This window comes from Neophocaena asiaeorientalis, unplaced genomic scaffold, assembly GCF_003031525.2.
Source record: "Neophocaena asiaeorientalis asiaeorientalis breed wild unplaced genomic scaffold, Neophocaena_asiaeorientalis_V1.1 scaffold844, whole genome shotgun sequence".
Taxonomy (NCBI): Eukaryota; Metazoa; Chordata; class Mammalia; order Artiodactyla; family Phocoenidae; genus Neophocaena; species Neophocaena asiaeorientalis.
The window spans coordinates 87,846-110,802 of record NW_020175044.1 but is presented as its reverse complement, the minus strand read 5'-3'; the positions used below and the strand labels follow the sequence as shown (position 1 = coordinate 110,802).

Below are 22,957 nucleotides of genomic sequence, written 5' to 3'. Positions count from 1 at the left end.
AATGTGATTAATTTGAAAGGCTGATAGCTCCAAAAGAGCATTCTATTAGGTGGGATAATCATTATCATATTCCCAGCTGCTGTGTATATACCTTCTCTTAAAAGTGAAAAAGGAGAAAGCCATTTTGCTGTGTGGAAGTGCCTTGTGTGTTCTATAACATCCAAATGAAATGTTCAGTGGTTGGAGGAGAGTCTGCTGTATTTAGGACAAATAGCTTCACTGTTAACCCTGAAGAAACCTGAAGATGTGATTCTCAAGGGTCTTTGTGCTGTGGATGAAAATGGAATCATTATTTTTGAGCCCCCCACCCCCGCTCACATCAATGACTCCCACCTGCAGCCGATCCACTGGTTATAAGTAGCCATGAATCGCCTTGCAGATTGTAGGCAGGGTAAACAACCAGGGCCAGGCAAAACCAAACTCCTGGTAAGCTCTATTAGCTCTTTCTGTGTGTTTCATTTCCATTTCACACCTTGGGGTGGGATACAATCTCTACTTACACTGGTGTGGTGTGTGTCTGTCTCAGACCTGTGTGTAAGGTGCATCTTTCAGTTCGGGGTGTATATTTTTTTCTTTTCTCTCTCTTTTTTTTTTTTTAAGACTGCTGTCTTAACCCTTAAAGTAATTTAAGATTGGTTGTTTTTTCTTTTTTTGTTGTTATTGTTAAGAATTGCAGTTTCTTTGGAGACAACAAAGTGCAATTTTTTTCAGATGAAAAGGCATACTCACTTTCTAGGTTGTATTCATAATTGCTTTATCACTGTATAACATTCTCCTTATCATGGACTCCTTTAAGCTAATAATTGGTTTTAGGGGAGTTCATTAAGAAATGAATGTGGAAAAAAAGAGGGCTGCAAAATTCAGGTGAAAAAATATACTATTTCTTCTTCCTTGTCTCCCTTTAAAAATGTTTCCTCTTTCTCTTTTCTACTTTTGCCCTCCCTTCTCCTCTCTCTCCCTCCTCAATATCTCTCTCTCTGGCCATTGACATTTCCCTGGTCCTTCCTTTCACTCAGCTTCCTTCCACAATGCCCAAAGCACTCCTGCTGCTGGCTCTTGCCCTGGTGCTACTTGGGCTTGTGCATGGAGCCGTGTTGAGAAACAAAGAAAAATGGAAGCCCCTCAACAATCCTAGAAACCGAGATCTGGCAAGAACAGCCACTGGGACATGCCAGGTTGCAGGGTGAAATTGGCACCTCCCTGGAGTTATGCACACTGCACTCTGCTAGAGCACGGTGGAGAGGAGGCTGCCAAGGGCTGAGAAGATTCCCCAGCAGGACCAGAGAAGAATTTTGCTAGCCTAGTGGCCGGTGTTCTAGCCAATTTACACTTGTTTCTGTACGGAGAAACAAATTTATATTTAGAAATGATCTTATACACACATAGCACATTACATTTGTAAATATTATATACACATTGACTTCATAGCCTTAATTTCTAATATATTGATATATACAGAGTCAAGAGCGTAACAGGGAATTACATTTTGCACAGCTTAGGTTGAACTGATAACAAAAGTTTCTCACATAACCAATACTTGCAAAGCTCCATTGCAAAAACTGAAAGTCGACCTGCATTCTTTTCAATTTGCTAGGCATTCTTTTCAACATAACGTTATCTAGGAAATAGAATTCAAAATACCAGTAAAAATTCTCTTTTAAAAATATGCCAAATACAGTAAACATGATGACATTACGATTTCAAAATATAGTTTTTCTAAAGAAAATGATGTGAAATATACCAATATAGGATTAAAACAATCAAATAGCACTTTGCACAGCTTCTATGTATTCACAGAATACACAGCTGAAAACCCCACGTCTGAGATGACTGGGATCTATCTCACCATCAATCGGAGAGGAGACACCTGAGCTCTGATCACCGTGGAGTTCAGTTTCATCTCTGACTTCAGTACTTAGAGATGGGCAATGAATCTTCTCACTGTGGGCTGTTAAATAATTGATATTCAAGAATGGTGAATTATCTTTGTTTAGAGTTGAAATGTCAGGTAGAAAGGAGGGGGAAGGGGAGAAGGAGCCACAGCTTGTGTTTCTGAGTTTTCCATCTCCTGCCTCCTGGGTTACCTCTAAAGTCAATTTGGGGGGAAAATGAGAGGGGAAAAATACTCATCTTTGAGTATTTGGAGTATTCAAATGATAAATGACATGAAACATTTTCTTTCTCTCTTCAGTTTTTCAGAACCCTTCAGGCATATTTTAAAGGAAGAGGTCTTGATCTTGGAATGTTTTCAAATATTTCCTGCATGAATGAGAATCCCAGACCTCTCTCTTTCCAATCAGAACTTATTACTTCTGCATTTGCAGATTATGAAGAACAGAAAAACTCCTTCCCCAATTACCTCAAAGTCTGAATGTTTCTTCTGAGTGCAGGTAAAACTCATCCCTTTATTCCCAGCTTCTATCTAAACATACAACTCAGTCATAAAGTCATAAAGAGGTTTAGAAAAATGATTTTATTTCCTCATGTAAATAACTGCTCAGTTCTGATGATACTCATCACTGTTAATACTCTGATTTGGTTCATAAATTTTGGTTTTAAAAAGAAATGACAGTTATGATTTTTAAAGCATAGTTTTCTGGGGAGAGATATATTAAAATAGTAGAACTATCACTCAATAGAATTATGAAATATAATTAAAAACCACATACTTATACCTATATCTTTTTTCAGACCAGGTCATAGAGCTAAATTATGTGGAAAATCGTCTGTAAAGAAATATATTGAGCTGTACAGTTGGATTAAATGGATAGTAAAAATTTTAAAGAATGGTTTCTTTTGGGAGAAAGTATTAAGCATATATTTGAGCTTGAACTTTCTCATCTAGAGGGGGAAAAAGAGTAGAATATTAGTAAAGATGGCACTTCGTAGGAAAAAAATTAGAAATTTATGTCTAAGATTTGAATTTTACTATTCTTATTACTTTAGCATTCCTGTCAAATAAATACCTACCATTTAAAAAGGAACAGGTATGGTGCAGTCGAAGAAAATATACTATGATTCTAGTCTGTTAGCTTTTCATTTGGCTGAATAATAAAGGGAGCCGGGGCTTCCCTGGTGGCGCAGTGGTTGAGAGTCCACCTGCCAATGCAGGGGACACGGGTTCGTGCCCCGGTCCGGGAAGATCCCACATGCCGCCGAGCGGCTGGGCCCGTGAGCCATGGCCGCTGAGCCTGCGCGTCCGGAGCCTGTGCTCCGCAACGGGAGAGGCCACAACAGTGAGAGGTCCACATACCGCAAAAAAAAAATAATAATAAAATAAATAAAGGCAACCGAATCATAATTAAAATCTACTCCCATTCTTTCATGGGCATAGGATGAAATTGTGAGGAAGCAAACCATTGTTGCACTTCATTATGATTGTGAAAGGATTTTGATGGTTAGCTCTTTTAAATGGGATGATTTTTTAAAAAGAATGATTGTTATTCTAAGAGGATGCAATTTACCATGTGGTATATGCACTTGAGAACTGTCCTACAATGAGAAAATAAAATAGAATAAACACAAGTATATTAATGAAGGATCCCTTGATTATTTTCCACACTCAGGCCCTAGGGTAACAGACACTAAAACAGAGAATAATTATTAATACCAAGTACCTATTTCAGTATGAGACAGTATTGCATACAAGTTGTTTGTAAGCCTTAGTTTATTCATCTATAAATTGCATATATGGATTTCTAATAATAAGTATCAGAGAAAACATCAAATACATACTTTTGTGTGAGCATGAAACAAGGAAATGTTTAAGAGCAGGAAAAAAGAGAAAACACCCAGTTAGTGATATTATAATATAATAATTATTCAACTTTGCAAAAGAAGCAAAGTTTCTGATTTGGAGAATATTTCATAAATACAAGCGCTCCTTTCCTAACAACTCTCATTAGGAAATGAAAACAAAAAGAGTTTTCACTGAACTATGTTGATCTTTGGGTCTTTGTGTTAATCATATAATCTTCATTTTCCATTCGTTATAATGTTTTCTTTCAGATGTCTGGTGGTTTTAAAACTACAGATGAAGCTTCTCATTAGAAAAATTGATTCATGGTCATGGCTAAACTTTTATGTGTTTTTTCCCTCCATTTTTGTTAATTTGTAGTGATTTTAGTCTACATAGCTCAAGCTATGTAAACAGCTTGAGCTTTAGGCCATGTGTGACTTATGTGCATGGGTTTTCTTCCCAGTCAATAACCGTAGATAGCAGTGTAGAGCACGGCATATATTGCAAGGATTACAGAAACACCATAAAGTCAAAAGAAATGATCTTCTAAATTATGTTTCCTTTAAGCTTGTCTTCTATGTTTCTTACCTTTTATCAATCTGTTTTTATTTGAAAGGGACATTGCTCATTTTTACTTTAGTTCATTATATGTAACAGGAATTTGGGTTTTAAATTTATCTTTTTCCTAAAAGGAAGATGCATTCCCATGGTCAGCATATGCTATTGAAAGATCTCACAGTCTTAGTTACATATCAAGGGAGAGTAAGTGATGAATATCCACAATTAAGTTGAAATGGAAGGCAAAGAAACGTGGGATTTTAGGAGTCTCTTGGGCCTCTGAGAGATGTTCTCTGCCACGATGTTCAGAGGTGGACATTGTGCTACACCAGATATCCTAGCCATGCCTCACCTCTGGCTCTTCCACATACAACCTCAGGAAGGGAGAGGAGAAACAGGTGGATTTCCCTTCTTTCATAACCAACCCTCTTCCTCCACCCACCCCTCCCCAACTGAGGCTGAATCATTCTGATTCTCATATTCTCAGCTGAAATAGCTACTTTTCTTTATGAAGAGCTGCATCATTTTCTCTGATTTCTGCAAAAGGAACACTACTAGAAGGAAACAGCGTAATCCTAAAAACACTAGTCTGTACATTCCAAAATAGTTTTCTGATTGATATCCAATATCAAGAATAAAATATTCATGCAAGGACAGATTCTATATCTGGTTCAATATGTTCTATTGTAATTAGTTGTATAAATGTTTTCCCTGGAGGGTTGTGAGATATTTGTGAGCCAAGATCATACATAAGCCATTTTTATTTCTCCAGCACCTAGTACAATGCCTTGCATGTAGCAAGCACTCAATAAATACTTGCTGAATTGAAATAAATGTGTGTTATTTTGCTATTAGACAGTAATGGAAGCTGCTTCTAGTTAATGCCAGACTTTTTTGTTTTACCATTTAAAAGATATGTTATTATTATTTATAATTATATTTTATGTTTGGCTGCGTTGGGTCTTCGTTGCTGCGTGTGGGCTTTCTCTAGTTGCGGTGTGCGGGCTTCTCATTGCGGTGGCTTCTCTTGTTGCGGAGCACGGGCTCTAGGTGTGCGGACTTCAGGAGTTGTGGCATGCAGGCTCAGTAGTTGTGGCTCGCGGGCTCTAGAGCTCAGGCTCAGTAGTTGTGGCGCACAGGCTTAGTTGTTCTGTGGCACGTGGGATCTTCCCGGACCAGGGCTCGAACCCATGTCCCCTGCATTGGCAGGCAGATTCTTAACCACTGCACCACCAGGGAAGTCCTATAAGTAATTATTGATGAGCTATTCCTCATAAAAATAAGCCTGTTCAGATAAATGGTAGAGTGGTAGGGAGTGCTTCACCCCTGTCCAGTTCCACTCAAGTACCAGTGACTGGCTTTCCCTTTCCCTTTCACCACTCCTGCTCTGGTTGTCAAGAGCTCCACAAAGGGAATATTTATTAGTTTTAAGGCCTCTGAAAAGGAAGGGCATCCACAGGGGACTTTTAGCTATGAGCTTGCAAAGTCTCAGCGCAGGACATGCATCCTTCTGCTGGAAAATTCCTCACAACTGGCAGGTAACTGTTGATGGGAGGCCTACACTCCACTAGACTAGAGTTTCTTATCAGTGATGGTATTGTCAGTTGGGGAAGGACAAGTCTTCGTGGTGACCATTTAGCACACCTGGTCCCCAGACAATGTGTAGTGGTATATTAGTGACTTCCCCACCCCTGCACTATTATTTTGACCACCAAAACCTCCCTATTCACATTTCTAAAAGGCCACTGGGGAAGTGATTTTGTCCTTGGCTGAGAACTGTCATTAGGAAAACAGCAGAAGTGTAGTGTTTCCTGCAATGAAAATAAGTGTTCTGCCGGTGATCTAGGCTCCCAAGGGGTCTGCAGTCCTTCTCTGCATAGGTCCTTGACAGCTTCTCAACACTGGCTCTGCTCCTCTTTGATGAGCATTCCATTCCCCATCCCTAGGACATGGCCTATTGTCCCCCATCCCGGGTCTAGTGTGGTCAAGAACTATTAAGGGTGTGAGATTTTACCCGATTTGCAAGCTACACACTGGCTGCTGCAATTTCACAGATCCTGGTGGGCCCTGAGACCAGTGGGTCTAAGGTAATAGACTTTATTATTCATGGCTCAGCAGGCAGCATGCGTTTTACATTCCTATTGGTTCTCCTTGTTCCCCAAGTATCATGGGGGCCATGTGGAGGTGAGTCCAGGTGTTTACTGGGCACTAGTTGGTTTTTGCCACAGTTGAGGAACCCGAAACTTAGGAAATCCCCATTCTTACAAGGGGGCTACATGCCCAAACATGCCCAACCTTTGCCCCAGAGGGAAATATTATCATACTGGTCAGAAAACAAATCTGCCCTCTGTCCCAGAGGGAGACAATATCTCTATCTTTCAAGGCTGTTTGTTCTCCAGACATCCTTGAAAAGATAGTCCAGAGTGAAAGCAGTCACAAGTTTTTGCAAAAAAGTGAGAGAACCATGGGAAAATTGTCTCCCCAAAAGTGTCACACCCCATCCTGGCTCCTCCCCTTGAGAAAGGAGGGAGTCATTCCCTCCCTGTGTACTCTTCATGCTCTCGTCATGGTATAAATTCAATGTTCTGCTTTCTTCAGACATTCCATTTTGATTCTCAGAAATCAGTCTGAAAGTCTGAAAAGTTTCTTCTTGCTATTTTCATTACTGCTATAACAATTCCACTTCATCTCAAGGTAATGTGGATGCCTCTGACTCACCAGGGGACACATCACTTACAACGAAGTGGAGAAAAGAAAAGCAGAAAGCTTCCAATTTCAAGACCTGTTGCTACATTCTGACCTGTAAAAAAAAAAAACAAAAACAAAAAAAATAAAACTGTCACATCATCAAGGTGTTCCACAGCAGAAAAACTGTTCTCCCACCCCTTGCTTCCTGCTGCAAATCTCTGCAATGTGAATCTATATCATCACAATTGTTATTCCCATATTCCAGGCAGCCAATAACAAACAAGCTAGTCTAAGCCATCTGGGTCTTAGGAGAACATTCTCCTTACCAGGTGACCAGATTTGCTCCTTTTGATTTCCTTAGGAGAGTTAGGACTAGAGACTCGACTTCCTCTCAAATGCAATTCCCTGACAGCCTGGAGAAATTCAGGGGGGAATTTACCTATTAGGGATTTCTGTGGATTACCTTAATCCAACCCACTCACCTAGCCTCCCATATTTTATACCCAGATACGGCCCTGAGGATCCTTTATCATGAGAAAGGAATGACTTCCAGCTGGAGATTTTTTCTCTCACCTGGAAGTTCCCCTCTTACAGGTCCTGGCCCCTCATTCTCCCATCCAACTGTTGCTTTTCCTCATTTGGATTGTCATAAAGATGGCCAAGTCAGGTGATAGGCTCCCTGTAACTTGTCCCTAACCTCAGCTTCGTATTGAGCTGCATTCCGTACCTCTTATCCCTTGCCCATTCCCAAGGCACTTTCAGTTCCATCCAGTTGAATTCATAAATGTGTTCTGAGCATAGATTACTAGCCTACAGAGGAAAGTTCACAAAGATGTATCAGGTAGTGCTGTTCTCAAGATGTTGACAGCTAGCTAGTGTCTTTAGAAGAGGACAGCAGAGAAATAGTTATAAGACAAGGTAAAATATAAACCACAGGAGTGTGTAGGAGCTGAAGAAGTGTTCCACTGAGAAGAGGCAGTATATCATATTAATTCCAAGTATGGGATTTGGAGTCAGATAGACCAGGGTTTGAATCTTGGCTCTACTACGTATTAGATTCAGAACGTTGGCATTAGGAATAACATAAAATAATAAAATATAATCCAAAAGTATTATTTTGAGATATGAATGCAATATGCATAAGACAGTACACGGCCTGTATAGTAAATAGGCAATAGTGTATGCTAATCATAGCAAATATTTGATTCTCTCTAAAAGTTTAACTGTTAAGAAAAGAAGAAAATTTGTGTGAGAATTAGAGGTGGGACGTGAAGTCTAGATGACCTCGTTACAGACTGAGGAGTCTGAGGAAAGGGACAGCTTGAGGATTTGTGGAAGAGGGGAAAACTGATGGTGCCATTGATTGGAGGAGATGAGAGTTAAACCATAAATTGTGGGAGGACCTTAGCTTTCTGTGGCAGGGCAGAACTGGAAAGTGGAACGTGCACGTGGCAGAGCAAATGGTTAAATTAAGAAAAAAAAATCACTACACCAATGATTCAATTAATTTTAAAAATAAACATTCCAAAAAGAAATGGATTGAGAGTCAGAATTTTAATGGAGAATTGCAGGAAATGATGTAGATAAAGGAACATTTTCTTAAAGCACATTTTTTTTCCAACTCCTTAATAAGTTTAAACCGGAGGCCTGAGCCCAGCGGCAAGCGCGGCGACCCGGAGGGTCCAGCCGCTGTCCAGTCCGGGTCCTGCCCACGCCCACGTCGCCAGGAAGAGGCGGGGCCAGAAGCTCCTGCGGAACCCGAGCGCCGCGGTTGCGGCGCAGGCCGGACAGGTTTCCCGGAAGGACTACGGGTCCTTGTTTTTAGCGCCTCTGCGTGGGGGTAGCGTCTGGGAGCTTCTGCTCTTCCGTTTCTCTGTCTCGGTTTCTGGAACTGCACATCAGATCCCCGCAGACATGTCGGGGTTCAGCCCGGAGCTCATCGACTATCTGGAAGGGAAGATCTCCTTTGAGGAGTTCGAAAGGCGGAGAGAAGAGAGAAAAACCCGTGAGAAGAAAGTGAGGAGATAATGGGCCAGGATGCTCCCCACTATCTTGTCGCCCTAAAACACTTAAGAGAGATGTGGGGGACCCAGTAACCCCCTTCGCTGTGATGGGGCGGGCCGGGTACTTCCAGCAGTTTCTTCCCCTTTTTACGGAAACTCGGGTTCTCACCTCGTCCCCGTTCTAAGCTCCTCTTCAAAACATTTCACCCACCAAAAAGCTTTTGTCTCGGTGGTAACCACTTATCTTTTTTTCTGTTGCCAAATAGTGCATCTTTTATTTGAGGGTAGCATAATGCTGGTAGATTAAATGGGGGGCGTGGGAGGTAAGAGTTTGGAGGCAGTATCTGGTTCTAGTCCGAGCTTTGCCACTGTCTTCTTGCGTAACTCACCTCTCTTCTTTAGGCCTCAGTGTCTGTTTCTAGACGGAGTGATTTGAGCTTCCATTTTTGAGGAGTCTCCCAATGGTGTGGTGTAATCTTCCACAGAAAAGAGTGAATTTTCTTGTCTGATAAAATCTCTGGGACATGTTTTTTTTATACTTATGAGGAAATACGTGAACTTTCCATGTCTTCTCACTTGAAGTCCGAGGGAAAATAAAAGTAATTACACCTTTTGAGATTAGCTGTTGGATTCCTTCCTAAATCATGCAACTAATAGCACCCCATCTCTTTTCATTTAAAAAGCAAGGATACACCGTGTAGATTAATGAAATCATCAAGGTTTTAAAAATTATTTTTTAGAAACGACTGATTCAGCCTGAAGGATGAGACCTAAGTACTATGAAATGCTTTGGCAATATTCAAATTTAGATTCCACATAGTATGTATGTGTTCAGAGCTCAAGTCATAGAAATAGAGAATGAGGCAGATGCTGTATTCTCAACTGGGGAGCGCTAAATGTGCACTTGTTTTTGGAATCAATTAATTTTCAATCTCAGAGTCTTCAGGAAAAAGGCAAGTCATCAGCTGAAGAAAATCCAAATGACTCTGCAGTTCCATCATCATCAGGAATTGACTCTACCAAATCTCAGGAGGAAGATGTCAATGAAGGTATGTTAAGATCCCTACCTTAAATGCATTAAATGTTAAGGGTACCTAATAGTTTAGTGAAAGTGTTATTTTTTTTTTTTTTTCTGCAGTGGTATTCTGTCATTGATACCTGGCTTATTAGGAGCATAGTACTTGGTGTGTAAGAGGTGCTCAATAAATATTTGTTGAATTATTGATTATGATGATGGTTAGTTTAGTGGGTTATGTTTGTGGAGAAGTGTTTCAGATCGACATCAGTGTTTGTTTGGGAGCCATTTAGAGTCATTATTCTTTAAATTGACCCTCTCACTTGATTACTAATTCTTCTAGACTATACTCCCCCAAATTGTAATGAATTATACTTCTATACAAAGTGGCTTCCAAACCACTTTTTTAATTATGGGAAATAAGATAGAAATGTCAGAGTGGAAGGCCAGTTGGCTCCATATGGGACCTCACACACACAAGAGGTATCTTGGTATGTTACCTCATGCCAGGATCCAGTCCTCAGCTCTGAATGACCGGATATTATATTTGGTTGCTGCACCCAGACTAATTAAACTCATGAGAGCCTAAGTGATGAACTGTTATGCAAATTTATTAATTTCTGGTGATTGATACACCTTTTTAGTGATCAGAATACTGATGATAGTTCATGGTATCCATTTACCCATGTCAAGTAACCTGGGATACTGAACTATCAGTTAGAATTTAGCTTTGGGTGTAAGGTCTGATTGAGAACTTAATTAAACTTTCTAGTCCTAGTGGGTAGAAATAGAGGCTGGTTCTTTTCCCTCCAAACAAATAAGACTTGACACAGAGAAAACACTAGTAGGGTGGACAGAAAACGAACAGGCTTTGTTACTGCTTCTTTGGATCAAGTGGGGAAGAAAGGGTAAAGAGGAGAGAAAATTGGGGTTATAGTTTCTTACCTTGCCAGGCAAGTGCGGTGAAAAATGGGGCTGAAATTGTTCTAAAACCTGTGAGTCCTTCCTTATCTGCTCAGAGTAGGAGCTGCTCTTCCATCATCACATCTTTGAGGTGCAACTGTAGTACCAGACACCATGGGGTGCCTGCCAGTTTTCTTACCTAAAGCTGCCCCTGAGAGGTGGCCATTAGGCTCTCCCTAAAAGAAGGTGGTTAGTTGAACCCCATTCTAGCTCCCCATGAGCAGTCAGGCATACTAGCCTCAGCTCAAGTAATCCCATCAGTCCTTTTAGGATATTAAACTCCCAATTTCCCAGGAAGGTATTGTCCCAGAACTTTACCAAGACCTTTGGTAACTGTGAACATGTATTCAGAGCAGAGGAAGGGGTCAGTTTTGAACAGGTAACGTCTGCTAATTGGAATGTATGGCCACTAGAGTCACTGTATTTTTCTCCTATACATTGGTGAATTCCACTGCAAAATTCTTATTCTTGAGCACCAGGCAAATAGGGACTTCTTTTAATTTCATTTTCAGTTAATTGTTGCTGATATAAAAATTGCAGTTAATTTTTGTATATAGACTTTGTATCCAGGAACCTTGCTAATTCATGAATTCTGACAGTTTTTATGCAAAGATTGTTTTGGATAGTCTATGTATATAATCATGTTATCTGTGAATGACAGTTTTATTTCTTCCTTAATCTTTATGTCTTTTATTTCTCTTCCCTTATTACATTAGCTAGGACCTCCAGGACATCCAGTAAAATATTGAAATGAGCGGTGATAGTAGGCATACTTGTCTCATTCCTGATGACTTTGAATAATTAGCTGTTAACTGTGTTTGTGGAAAATTTTCTGTAGGTACTGTTTATTAAACTGAAGGTATTCCCTTCCATTTCTAGTTGACTTAAAATTTTTATTAAGAATAGGTGTTGGATTTTATCAAATGCTTCTCTGGGGGAATTCCCTGGCGGTCCAGTGGTTAGGACTAGGCGCTTTCACTGCCAGGGCCCAGGTATGATCCCTGGCTGGGGAAATAAGATCCCACAAGCCATGCAGCATGACCAAAAAAGAAGAAAAAAATGCTTCTCTGTATCAAGATGATCATATGACTTTTCTTTTTTTTTTCTGTACTGTAATAAATTTTATTGATTTATTTTACACTGTTTTTTCATATTTATTTTGGGTGTTTAGAATTCTTGAAGATGATCATTATGACTTCATAATAATAATTACTCTTTGTTGCTCAGAACATGTGGGTTTTTTCATTCTCTTCTTCCTTAAGTATATTGACTATCTCATTTATCCAGCATCTTTGGGATTTGAGGTATTTCACATAAGTGAATAAGCTTAAGGATTTTTGAATATATATATATTTAAAATTTTAACTTTTGTAGCTTTTCTAAAATATGCTACTTGTCTCTGCTTTAACAGAAAATTGGCTTCTCAGCTTAACTTTTCTTTTTTTGTGGTACGCGGGCCTCTCACTGTTGTGGCCTCTCCTGTTGCGGAGCACAGGCTCCGGACGCGCAGGCTCAGCGGCCATGGCTCACGGGCCCAGCTGCTCCGCGGCATGTGAGATCTTCCCGGACCAGGGCACGAACCCGCGTCCCCTGCATTGGCAGGCGGACTCTCAACCACTGCGCCACCAGGGAAGCACCATCAGCTTAACTTTTCTTGATCATTCAAGATAATCATTATGAGGGCTTCCCTGGTGGCTCAGTGGTTGGGAATCTGCCTGCCAATGCAGGGGACACGGGTTTGATCCCTGGTCCGGGAAGATCCCACATGCTGTGGAGCAGTTAGGCCTGTGCACCACAACTACTGAGCCTGCGCTCTAGAGCCTGTGTGCCACAACTACTGAGCCTGCGTGCCACAACTACTGAAGCCCGTGCACCTAGAGCCTGTGCTCCACAACAAGAGAAGCCACCACAATGAGAAGACCTCGCACCACAGCGAAGGGTAGCCCCTATTCGATGCAACTAAAGAAAGCCTGCGTGCAGCAATGAAGACCCAATACAGCCAAAAATAAATAAATACATACATTTATTTAAATAAAAAAGATAATCATTATGAAATTAGAAAAATCATTTTACTGTAGTGATATCCTCAGATACAGATGAAATATGTCATGTTATTTTGTTCCTGAAATAATAATAGTATTTTAATTTTAATAATAGCATTTATTAAGCTCTTACTATATGCTGGGCATTTTTCTAAATACATATATGTAAAGACTCATCTCATCCTCAGAGTTACCCTATAAGGCAGACATTATTGACCCCTTTTACAAATGAGCAAACTGAGGTACAGAGAGCTTCAGTAATTTGCCCAAGGTAACACAGCTGGTGATAGATGGAGATGAAGTTTGAAACCAGACAGCTTGGCTTTAGAGACCTCACCTTAAACCACTGTGCTATACCCACTGGTTATGTATCACCTTAAACTACTGTGCTACACCCCCTGGTTATGTATCACCTTAAACCACTGTTCTATACCTCCTAGTTATGTACCACCAGACTTGTTTAGTTCTTAGGTCTATGTCCTACAATTCTTTTATTTTTTTTTTCCTCTCTGCTTTTAACAGTTAACTGTGTGTGCTTCTGATTTCCCACTAATTTTGCCTGTATGTCTGGGTAAGGCCTAAAGGATGAGTCAGCAATTCCTACAGAGTAAAATACATGGCTTTGTGACAGCTTTCCTCTTTGGATTGTTTTTTTTGGGAGTGTTCATTTGTCTGTGTTTTTCTTTCAAGTTTGGTATTACTGGGGTAGAAATTTATATTCCAGAAAATACTGTTTGTTTTTTCTTGCAATTAGTAAGTATGCTAAAGCTTTCTTTTTTTTTCCTTTTCAACCTCAATGTCTTTGTCTTTAGGAGAAACATCAGATGGAGTCAGTAAGTCAGTTCACAAGGTCTTTGCTTCCATGCTTGGAGAGAATGAAGATGAGGACGAGGAGGAGGACGAGGAGGAGGACGAGGAGGAGGAGACACCTGAGCAACCCACTGCAGGCGACGTGTTTGTATTAGAGATGGTTCTCAATCGTGAAACCAAGAAAATGATGAAAGTAAAGTGTTTCTTATTTTCGTATTTATAAATGGAATGTAAACATGTGACATAGAAATTGAAAAAGAATCTTTAAATTATACATATATTCTGAAAGAATTCAAACTGTGAGAAAGGAAACACTATGAGACAACTACTGTTACTGGTTTCTTATGTTTCATTTTAGAGATTTTTAAATGTAAAACTTTAATTATTGCATGTCTCAAAATGTACTGTCGTTTTGCTATTAAAAGGTCCATATTGTAACTTGATATTCTTTTAACCAAGTTCATTCTAAGTAGATAAATTTGAAAGGAGAATCTTCAGTAGATTGCATCATAAATCTCCTGACATATAAATCCATTTTACAGCATCCAGTTCCACATTTGTTCTAATTAGTAATTTAGTGATGCTTGACCAGTTTGATTTTTGCTTTCTTTAAATATTTTACTGTGATTTGAACTTGCTACTGTAGGAAAGTTTTGTTGGATTTGTTTTTTGTTTGAATCTAAATGTCATTTTTGTTCTGTACAGGAGAAAAGGCCTCGGAGTAAACTTCCCAGAGCTCTGAGAGGTCTCATGGGTGAAGCCAACATTCGCTTTGCTCGAGGAGAACGTGAAGAGGCGATATTGATGTGCATGGAAATCATAAGACAAGGTGTTTAATGTGGGGATTATTGACAATAGCAGTTTAATAGTCTGACTTTTTTTTTTAATAAATGTATTTATTTTTGGCTTCATTGGGCCTTCGTTGCTGTGCGCGAGCTTTCTCTAGTTGCAGCGAGCGGGGGCTACTCTTCGTAGCGGTGTGCAGGCTTCTCATTGCGGTGACTTCTCTTTGGGCTCTAGGGCGTGTGGACTTTCGTTGTGGCATGTGGACTTCAGTGGTTGTGGTGTGCGGGCTTAGTTGCCTCATTTGAACCCGTGTCCCCTGAATTAGCAGGTGTATTCTTTTTTTTAGCAGGTGGTTTCTTAACCACTGCACCACCAGGGAAGCCCTAATAGTCTGACTTTTAAAACAAACGGAGGAGCACCTCACTGTGCTATTTGGAAAATATATTCAGAAGCTTGGACGTGATTGTGATAACAGTGATTTACCACTTTTCACATTGAATAGGTATCATTGCCAAGAAAATGAAAATCGCAGAGTATGATTCAGTGAAATATCATTAATATTTATTGAACTCTTACAGGCTTTTTTAAAATTTGTGTGTTTTTGAATGTTTCATTTTAGGAGCTTTAGGCTTTTATAGTATTAGTCTTTTTAAAATATGGCAAACAAATTATTTTAAAACCACTTTTGAAGAGTATTCTTTTTTCTTCTATTTTCCAAATCAGACAGTGTTAGATTATTTTCATCTACTTTTTGATAAAAGACACAGTATATACTTGTCATCTTTCCATTAAACTGCAAACCTCAGGCATACTGAAGGATATCTTCAGAAGTCACTTTTTGACTAATCACTTATATTTATTATTTTGCTCTCCTGATGTGTTGCCAGATGATGCCCTGCATAGTGGCAGGGATAGTTGTGCTAGAGTGAACTTTCAATTTATCTTTTCAATATTTTGGCATTTCCTTTCCTTTAGTCTAGGGTCCTTTTAGAAATCTTGTAAGATTCCTGGATTATTCATTAGAGTAATTTGAGGGCGCTGCTTTTCCTCTCTTACCCCATCCGAAATAAGATTAATCGAATTTTTTCCTTTAGGATATTTTGTTTGGTTCCTACTTTCAGTATTATCTGTTCCTTTATTTGTTTGTAATTGTTTATTTTGACAATTACCTTTGATTTTAATCCCTTGTGATCTTAGAACCTCAATTCAAAAACATTATTTCAGAAATGTGGATTAACCTTTCACGTTGATAATCTGGATTTAGGTGCTACTTATGTTTCTGTCCATTAATCCCATACTCCTTCGGTGTGGAAGCCGGATCGTGAAGATTTAACCCCACTGATATGGCTGATGCTCGTTAGGATGAACTTGCTGAGTTAGTGAGCCCTGTTTAGCCTTAGCAAAGGGGGATTTTCTGGAAGGGGGCATGGTAGGGAGTAGGGTTTTTCATGAAATTACACTTTGCTTACAGAAAAGAGTATTTTAAAAATGTGAAAATATACTAAAGCAAATATCTGTTTATTCTTTTTTTATAAATACATTTATCTTATTTATTTATTTTTGGCTGCATTGGGTCTTCGTTGCTGCGCGCAGGCTTTCTCTAGTTGCGGCAAGCGTTGCGGTGTGCAGGCCTCTCATCGCAGTGGCTTCTCTTGTTGCGGAGCATGGGCTGTAGGTGCACGGGCTTCCACAGCTGTAGCTCATGGGCTCAGTAGTTGTGGCTCACGGGCTCTAGAGCACAGGCTCAGTAGTTTGTGGCGCACGGGCTTAGTTGCTCTGCAGCATGTGGGATCTTCCCAGACCAGGGCTCGAACCTGTGTCCCGTGCATTGGCAGGTGGATTCTTAACCACTGCGCCACCAGGGAATCCCCTCTACTGTTTATTCTAAATTCCATTAAGTGGTTTGTGTAATTCTGCTCAAGTTATTTAAAAAGTTTAAATATTAGAGAAAGGATCCATAGTGTGAAACATGGAATTGACATCAGCTCAAGCCTCTTCCCTCAACGAATGGAATTTTTTTTTTTATATTCATTGTAGCTCCTTTGGCTTATGAGCCATTTTCTACTCTTGCTATGATATATGAGGACCAAGGTGACATGGAGAAATCACTGCAGTTTGAGTTGATTGCTGCACATTTAAATCCCAGTGACACTGAAGAATGGGTTAGATTGGCAGAAATGTCCCTGGAACAAGACAATATTAAGCAGGCTATTTTTTGCTACACAAAAGGTAATAAAAGTGTTTTTCTCATTTCCTTTGATAAAATGTTATATAATAGGTTTTTTGATCAATGTACTTGCTCTTCTGGGGTGATGTTAGCTGAAATATATTTATTCCTTATATTCTGTTATACCAGAGGTAGGTATTTGGGCTCCCTGTATTTTCATGTTTATCAGCAACTTTCTTTATATTGTGAGCTAATACTGCACAAAAGTTGGTTGAAGAACAGGACCTTCAGTTTCCCACCAAGGTCAGTGTTGGTTCTAAGCTGTTCCTTGAGGGTTAATATTAGACTTCAGTGACCAAATGGAGATTAATATGGAGATTTCAGGTTCTGTTTGGTCTTAGATCAAGCCTAGTCTAGAGTTCCTGTGAAGGTAGATTTATTCCAGAATAACCCACTTGGTTGTATTGGAGAATTAGTTTAGAGCGTTTAATAGATTTTCTGAAAAGAAAGTGGGTCACACCCAGGTACCATGAACCCCTTTTTATGATAAATCTATTATTTATATTCCTTTTTTTCTTTTTAGCACTTAAATATGAACCTACTAATGTCCGTTATCTGTGGGAGCGATCAAGCCTTTATGAACAGATGGGAGATCACAAAATGGCAATGGATGGTTATAGGCGTATTTTAAACCTTTTGTCTCCGTCTGATGGAGAACGATTTATGCAGTTGTCCAGAGATATGGCAAAGTAAGTTCAAAGTGAAATATATATAAATGCCCTCATTAATCATCTTATTTTAGAAATCAAAGCATATATTCGATGTGAATATACTTTTTATTGAGGTTCAGTGAAGTGTTTTGCTTCTTGTATTTCATATTGTGCTTCAATATAGAGGTTTTCCCCCCAGTACTTTTCTGTTTCCAAGTCAACTGTGTGATTGTTTAGAAAAATTTGGATATATGATTATCTTTCACATGCTCAGAAGTTTAAAAATGGAGCATGTTCTGAAAGGATGACTAGGTTCCCAGGTTTTCATAATTTAGTTGAAGTTAGGTACATTTGCAGTAATATTAAATTGTTGCAAATGTGCTATTGAAATGTTTGTGCTCTGAGATCTTCTTTAATCGTTTTATCTTGAGCCTGTACTAGAATAACATTTTTTTTTTTTGCGGTACGCGGGCCTCTCACTGTTGTGGCCTCTCCCGTTGCGGAGCACAGGCTCCGGACGCACAGGCTCAGCGGCCATGGCTCACGGGCCCAGCCGCTCTGTGGCATGTGGGATCCTCCCGCCCGGGGCACGAACGCGCGTCCCCTGCATCGGCAGGCGGACTCTCAACCCCTGCGCCACCAGGGAAGCCCTAGAATAACATTTTAAGATCAAAATTTTTCTTTAGATTTGGCACATGCTATGACTATGGTATATATTTTATTCTAAAATATGCCCAACTACATTCTCTTCTCTGATATGCTGTGCAACAAAACAAAGCAGGGAACATTCTGGCTACATAATGCCTTGTATGCTTTCTCTTCTAGGATGTCTACTATTTCAGCCTAGGATTAACCATGTTAATCTATGATCTGGGTATTTTAGGTTAACCCTGTTAATTCCATGGCCATTGTCATGAAGATGCTTAGCCGTGAGGTCACTCACTGTGCTTCAAAGATGGACTATGTAGGAATACTGGAAGTGTTTTTAGGAAATTTGTTGAGGGGAGGCAACCCTTAATCGATCCCTGATGTATGTGATGAACTTTGAGGCTCTTCCCAGGTTACTTTCTTTTAGTCAAATCTTTGGCTGTCGTACGGGTTAGCCCAGTAGGCTTCTACTTTACGAATTGTTAGATGGCCTGTGAGAGTAAATTTGTTTTCCACTTGTATTTATAATCTTGTCAGGAAAGGGTGGTAATGAACAGTTCTGCCACTGCCATAGAAGTCTTTCCTACATGGAATTCTGTTACTATAACTTCTGATTGATTAGACTTTCTCTCAGTCCCTACTTTCCCTCCGGAAATAATTATTGAATATAAATTAGGTATTAGGTAGGCACTGTAAGGGCACCAGGAGATTCAGTATTGAATGAGTTTTAAAATTTCCTGCTGTTGGAGCTTACATTCTAGTTGGGGGAGACAGGCAGTAAGCAAATAAACAACTAAATATGTCGTATGTCAGATGTTGGTTAAGTGATATTAAGAAAGATGAAGCAGGGAAGAGAGATAAGTTGAGGAATAGGAGTGAGTTATTTTAAATAGGGGGATTAGAGAAGGACTTAATTCTTTATGTTATGGTCATACTGACCTGAAAGTGAACTGAAGGAGATACGGGAATAGATATTAGGGAAGAGTATTATAGGCAAAGGAAATGGCAAGCACAAAGGTATGCTCAGGGAACAACATGGAAGCTGAGGGTTTAGGGGGAGCGCCGGAAGGGGTAATGTTAGAGAGGTATCAGGAAAAGATTCCCTCGGCCCTTGTGGGTCATTATAAGGTCTCTGATTTTTAATCTGAATGAGTTTGGAAGCCATTGGAAGTTTTTGAGTAGAAGAGTGACTTGATCTGACTTAAATTTTAAATGCATCCATTTTGGCTGCTCTTTTGAGAATAGATTGAGTAATGGTAAGGATAGAGCAGGGGGGAACAGTTAGGAAATTATTGTAGTAATTCATGGAAGGGATAATGTAGCTTGGACCAGGGTAAAAGCCATAGGAGGTGGTAAGAAATAACCAGATTCTGGCTGTATTTTGGAGGCTGAGCTCTAAGGATTTTCTGATGTATTGGGTATGAGGGAAGGGGTGTGTGTGTGTGTGTGTGTGTGTGTGTGTGTGTGTGTGTGAGTGTGTGTGTGAGAGAGAGCGAGAGATGGGGGGAGGGGCAGGAGGAGGGGAAACAGAGAAGGAAAGAGTTCTGAGAACTAAACCCTGAGGCACTACAGTGTTTAGCAGTCAGGAAGATGAGGAAGAAACAGCAGGGAGGCTGTAAGGAAATGGACAGTGAACTTGGAGGAAACTAGAAGAACATGATATTCTAGAATTTTTTACTGAAGGAAGCACTTCAAGGAGGAGGGATGACCATCTGTGTGAAGTACTGCAAGTAGATCACATAAAATGAGGACTAAGTATGAATATTGGAGATGGGTTGGGGGAGTCTGGGTGATAGGCAGCTCTTTGGAGAAATTTACTAGGGGAGCAGAAGAATGGGGAGGTAATTGGAATGGGTTGTAGGGACAAGAGACAATTTATAAGTTGGGAAAAATTACAGTATATTTGTATTCAGGTGGGAATGATCTACAACCAAGGGACATATTGAAGATTCATGAGAGAAGGGACAATTGCTTGATTGATATCCTTGAATAGATTGGAGGGAATGGGATCTAGTTGAGGGTTGGCCTTATGATAAAAGGAGAAGGCAGAAGATATGGCCATGGGTATGGGTAGGTAGTAGTAGGTAGATGTGTTGGGAGTATGTGGGATGTCTGATTTGATTCTCTTTGTAAAATAAGAAGTGAGGTCATCAGCTGAGAGTGAGCATGGGAGACTTGTGGGTTTGGAGAGGAGAAGATGTGAAATAGCTGTCTGGGTCCTTGAGGTCTTGCTACCCCACAGACCGGAAGCATTTGTATTACCTGAGAGCCTGTCACAAATGTAGAATCTCAACCCTGCCCCAGCACTACTAGATCAGAATATGCCTTTTTATAAGATTCCCAGTTGACTTGTGTGCACATTCAAGTTTGAGAAGTACTGGACTGGTAACTGTAGTAAGATTGCTGACCAGCACCATGGGCCCACTTGAGGCTAGTGGTCATTAATTTAGAGTTTAGTGAGCATGGGCAGCTGGGCAGCTGGTGGTGAAGGCATATTTGGATTAACTAGGGTTGGAGTTTTATCAGATGATTTTGTTAAAGGGAGAGAGGAGCAGGAGAAATGAGATGTGCAATGGAGTATTTATAATGTTGGATCACAGAGAAGGAGGAAACTGAGGACAGGAAGGGTGCAGAGACAGTGAAGAAATGGTAGGATCAATGCTTTGTAGATCCCACTGAGGTAGGAAAGTTGTTGGTATTGCATTACCGAGGACGTGAGCTAGAATGGTATGAAGTAGCTTTGGGAGACTGAGATGCTTAATGTTATGACATTACACATTTTTCTCTGGATCAGCTCTGATTATGATTTTGAGGAAGAGTTTTTTTCCTCCTCCCAAACTTTAAGAAGATGAAAATCATAGTTAATAGTTAGAGGGTCTGTGTAAGAAAATGAATTTTATAATCTGAATTAAATAAGCTCTCATCCATTTTGCCATTATTTTTTTAGGAGTTACTATGAAGCCAATGATGTTATTTCAGCTATTAACATAATTGAAGAAGCTTTCTCAAAGCACCAGGGCCTAGTCTCCATGGAAGATGTTAACATTGCAGCTGAACTATACATTTCTAATAAACAATATGACAGAGCTTTGGAGGTAGGAACACTTATGTGTTTCTCTGTTAGGCTTTGAACACGTTTCTGTGTTCTAGAAATTCTTACAAATTGACAATTCCCCATTTTAGTTATATATATTAAATTACTTATATTTTAAATTATATATTTAAAGTCTGTATGGGCACTTTAGATTTTATAATAGTCCTGTATGAATTATAAAATGTAGTTGCCATATAATAACAGCTATTGCCGTTATCATAGGTACTAGATATGTCTGTCTTTCAGGGTAGCAGGACTCAGCAGCCAGACTGATTGCTATGATTCATTTCTTAATCTGTTGGGAAAATTAGATTGGTTTGGTATAGAGAAATTATGTATTTTCAGTTAAGCATTAGTTAATATGATATAAAAATGTTAATGTTTCACAGTGGTTCCCTATTTTAAAGAGACATACTGTTGCTTTTTATAGCCTGTTTATGTTTTGTAAGGATTATTTGAATTAACTACAAATGTTTGCATTGTGAAAAGGTTTTTCGTACATACCTATCGTATTATTTCCTTTTCTTCCCCCATTCTTTTAGGTAATTACAGATTTTTCTGGAATTGTGCTAGAAAAAAAAACTACAGAAGAAGGCACTTCAGAAGAGAATAAAAGTTGTAGTTTCCTCTGCATAGGAGAGTGTGCGTAATCCTCTCTTGTTCATAATGTGGCATTTTGAAATTGATAGTTAGTGTTCTCATAACAAGTTTTCCCAAGGAGCAATTTTCTAACAGAGATTCCATATCTTTTTCTTGTGAGTATTCACTCACAGGTAATCTTTTTTTTAAAAAAAAAAAGTGTTTTCAGTCCCTTTTATTTCTCAATACATCCATTTGAACTTGGCATTTGTCATTGACCCAGGGTCCTGATAGTGCTATGTGAAAAAACGAATGAATTACCGAGCAACTTATCAAAAACCTTTAGAACTGAAGCAGTTTACTTTTCAGAAAGGGCTTAAAACGCTCTCTACTAATTTATTTCAAACTTAAGCACTGAAAAAATTCGACTTGAAACATAAGCATGGGCATAAAATGCTACTTCAGACTTAAGCACACTATTTTACTTTATCCCTTTCTCAGCCTCTTTGTAGTGAAGACTAAAAAGAGGCTTTTGGATTCAAGAAGAGAAAGAGAAAGTTCATGTATCCATATTTGTCACTTTTGTTTTTTAGTTCTTTGTAGTTTTGATAGAAGGTGTGGGAGTTTATGTAGGTTTTCAGTAAGCGGTTAAGGTATTAGGAAAAGAATAGGAAGGATAATTGCTACCAAAGGACAGACCGAAAGATGTGTAAGAACCTAGAACTAGAGTTGGCCAAACTTAGAATTGACTGTAGAATCATTTGCTTTGAGTGAAGTAAATGAGATCTTGCATAGAAGGTACAGTTTGCTTCATTTGCCCCACTTTTTAAGATTACATATAGGAACTTTTTGTCTGTCTGTCTAATCCACAGCTGGTGAGAATGTTTCCTGTACTATACCAGATGGTGTGCCAATAGATATCACAGTGAAGTTGATGGTCTGCCTTGTACATCTCAACATCCTTGAACCACTTAATGTAAGTAACATTAAGATTTGTACTTAAGATACTTTAGATCAAATCTACAATGTTTAGATAACAAGAAATTTTAAGTTGACCCTAGATTTCATATTAATAAGCAGGAAGTCACAGTAAACATCAGATTATTTTGTGTGAATGTCTTTTAAAAGCTAAGTGTTTGGAAATGGGCTTATGAT

General features: G+C 39.4%; 2 protein-coding genes across 4 annotated transcripts in view; both read left to right on the top strand.

Annotated features, from left to right (window-relative positions):
• The first annotated feature begins 363 nt into the window (after window positions 1–363).
• Window positions 364–7,026, top strand: CUNH2orf66 (chromosome unknown C2orf66 homolog). The gene is made up of 4 exons (XM_024763442.1): window positions 364–426; window positions 975–1,148; window positions 2,192–2,390; window positions 6,992–7,026. Exons 1-3 carry the CDS (start codon window positions 364–366, stop codon window positions 2,369–2,371), a joined length of 417 nt encoding a protein of 138 aa, XP_024619210.1. The 3' UTR covers window positions 2,372–2,390; window positions 6,992–7,026.
• Window positions 7,027–8,826: 1,800 nt separating this feature from the next.
• Window positions 8,827–22,957, top strand: part of GTF3C3 (general transcription factor IIIC subunit 3) — a 30,768-nt gene continuing 16,637 nt past the window's right edge. Inside the window, exons 1-9 of one of the 3 annotated variants that reach the window (XM_024763451.1) lie at window positions 8,827–9,001; window positions 9,935–10,037; window positions 13,821–14,011; window positions 14,524–14,647; window positions 16,642–16,833; window positions 17,355–17,520; window positions 21,077–21,224; window positions 21,766–21,865; window positions 22,675–22,778. In XM_024763451.1, coding sequence (XP_024619219.1) covers window positions 8,900–9,001; window positions 9,935–10,037; window positions 13,821–14,011; window positions 14,524–14,647; window positions 16,642–16,833; window positions 17,355–17,520; window positions 21,077–21,224; window positions 21,766–21,865; window positions 22,675–22,778 — 1,230 coding nt within the window. In that variant the 5' untranslated portion in view covers window positions 8,827–8,899. Of the gene's footprint in view, window positions 9,002–9,925; window positions 10,038–13,820; window positions 14,012–14,523; window positions 14,648–16,641; window positions 16,834–17,354; window positions 17,521–21,076; window positions 21,225–21,765; window positions 21,866–22,674; window positions 22,779–22,957 lie in introns of all 3 variants that reach the window. The other 2 variants (XM_024763449.1, XM_024763450.1) reach the window with 2 other exon arrangements.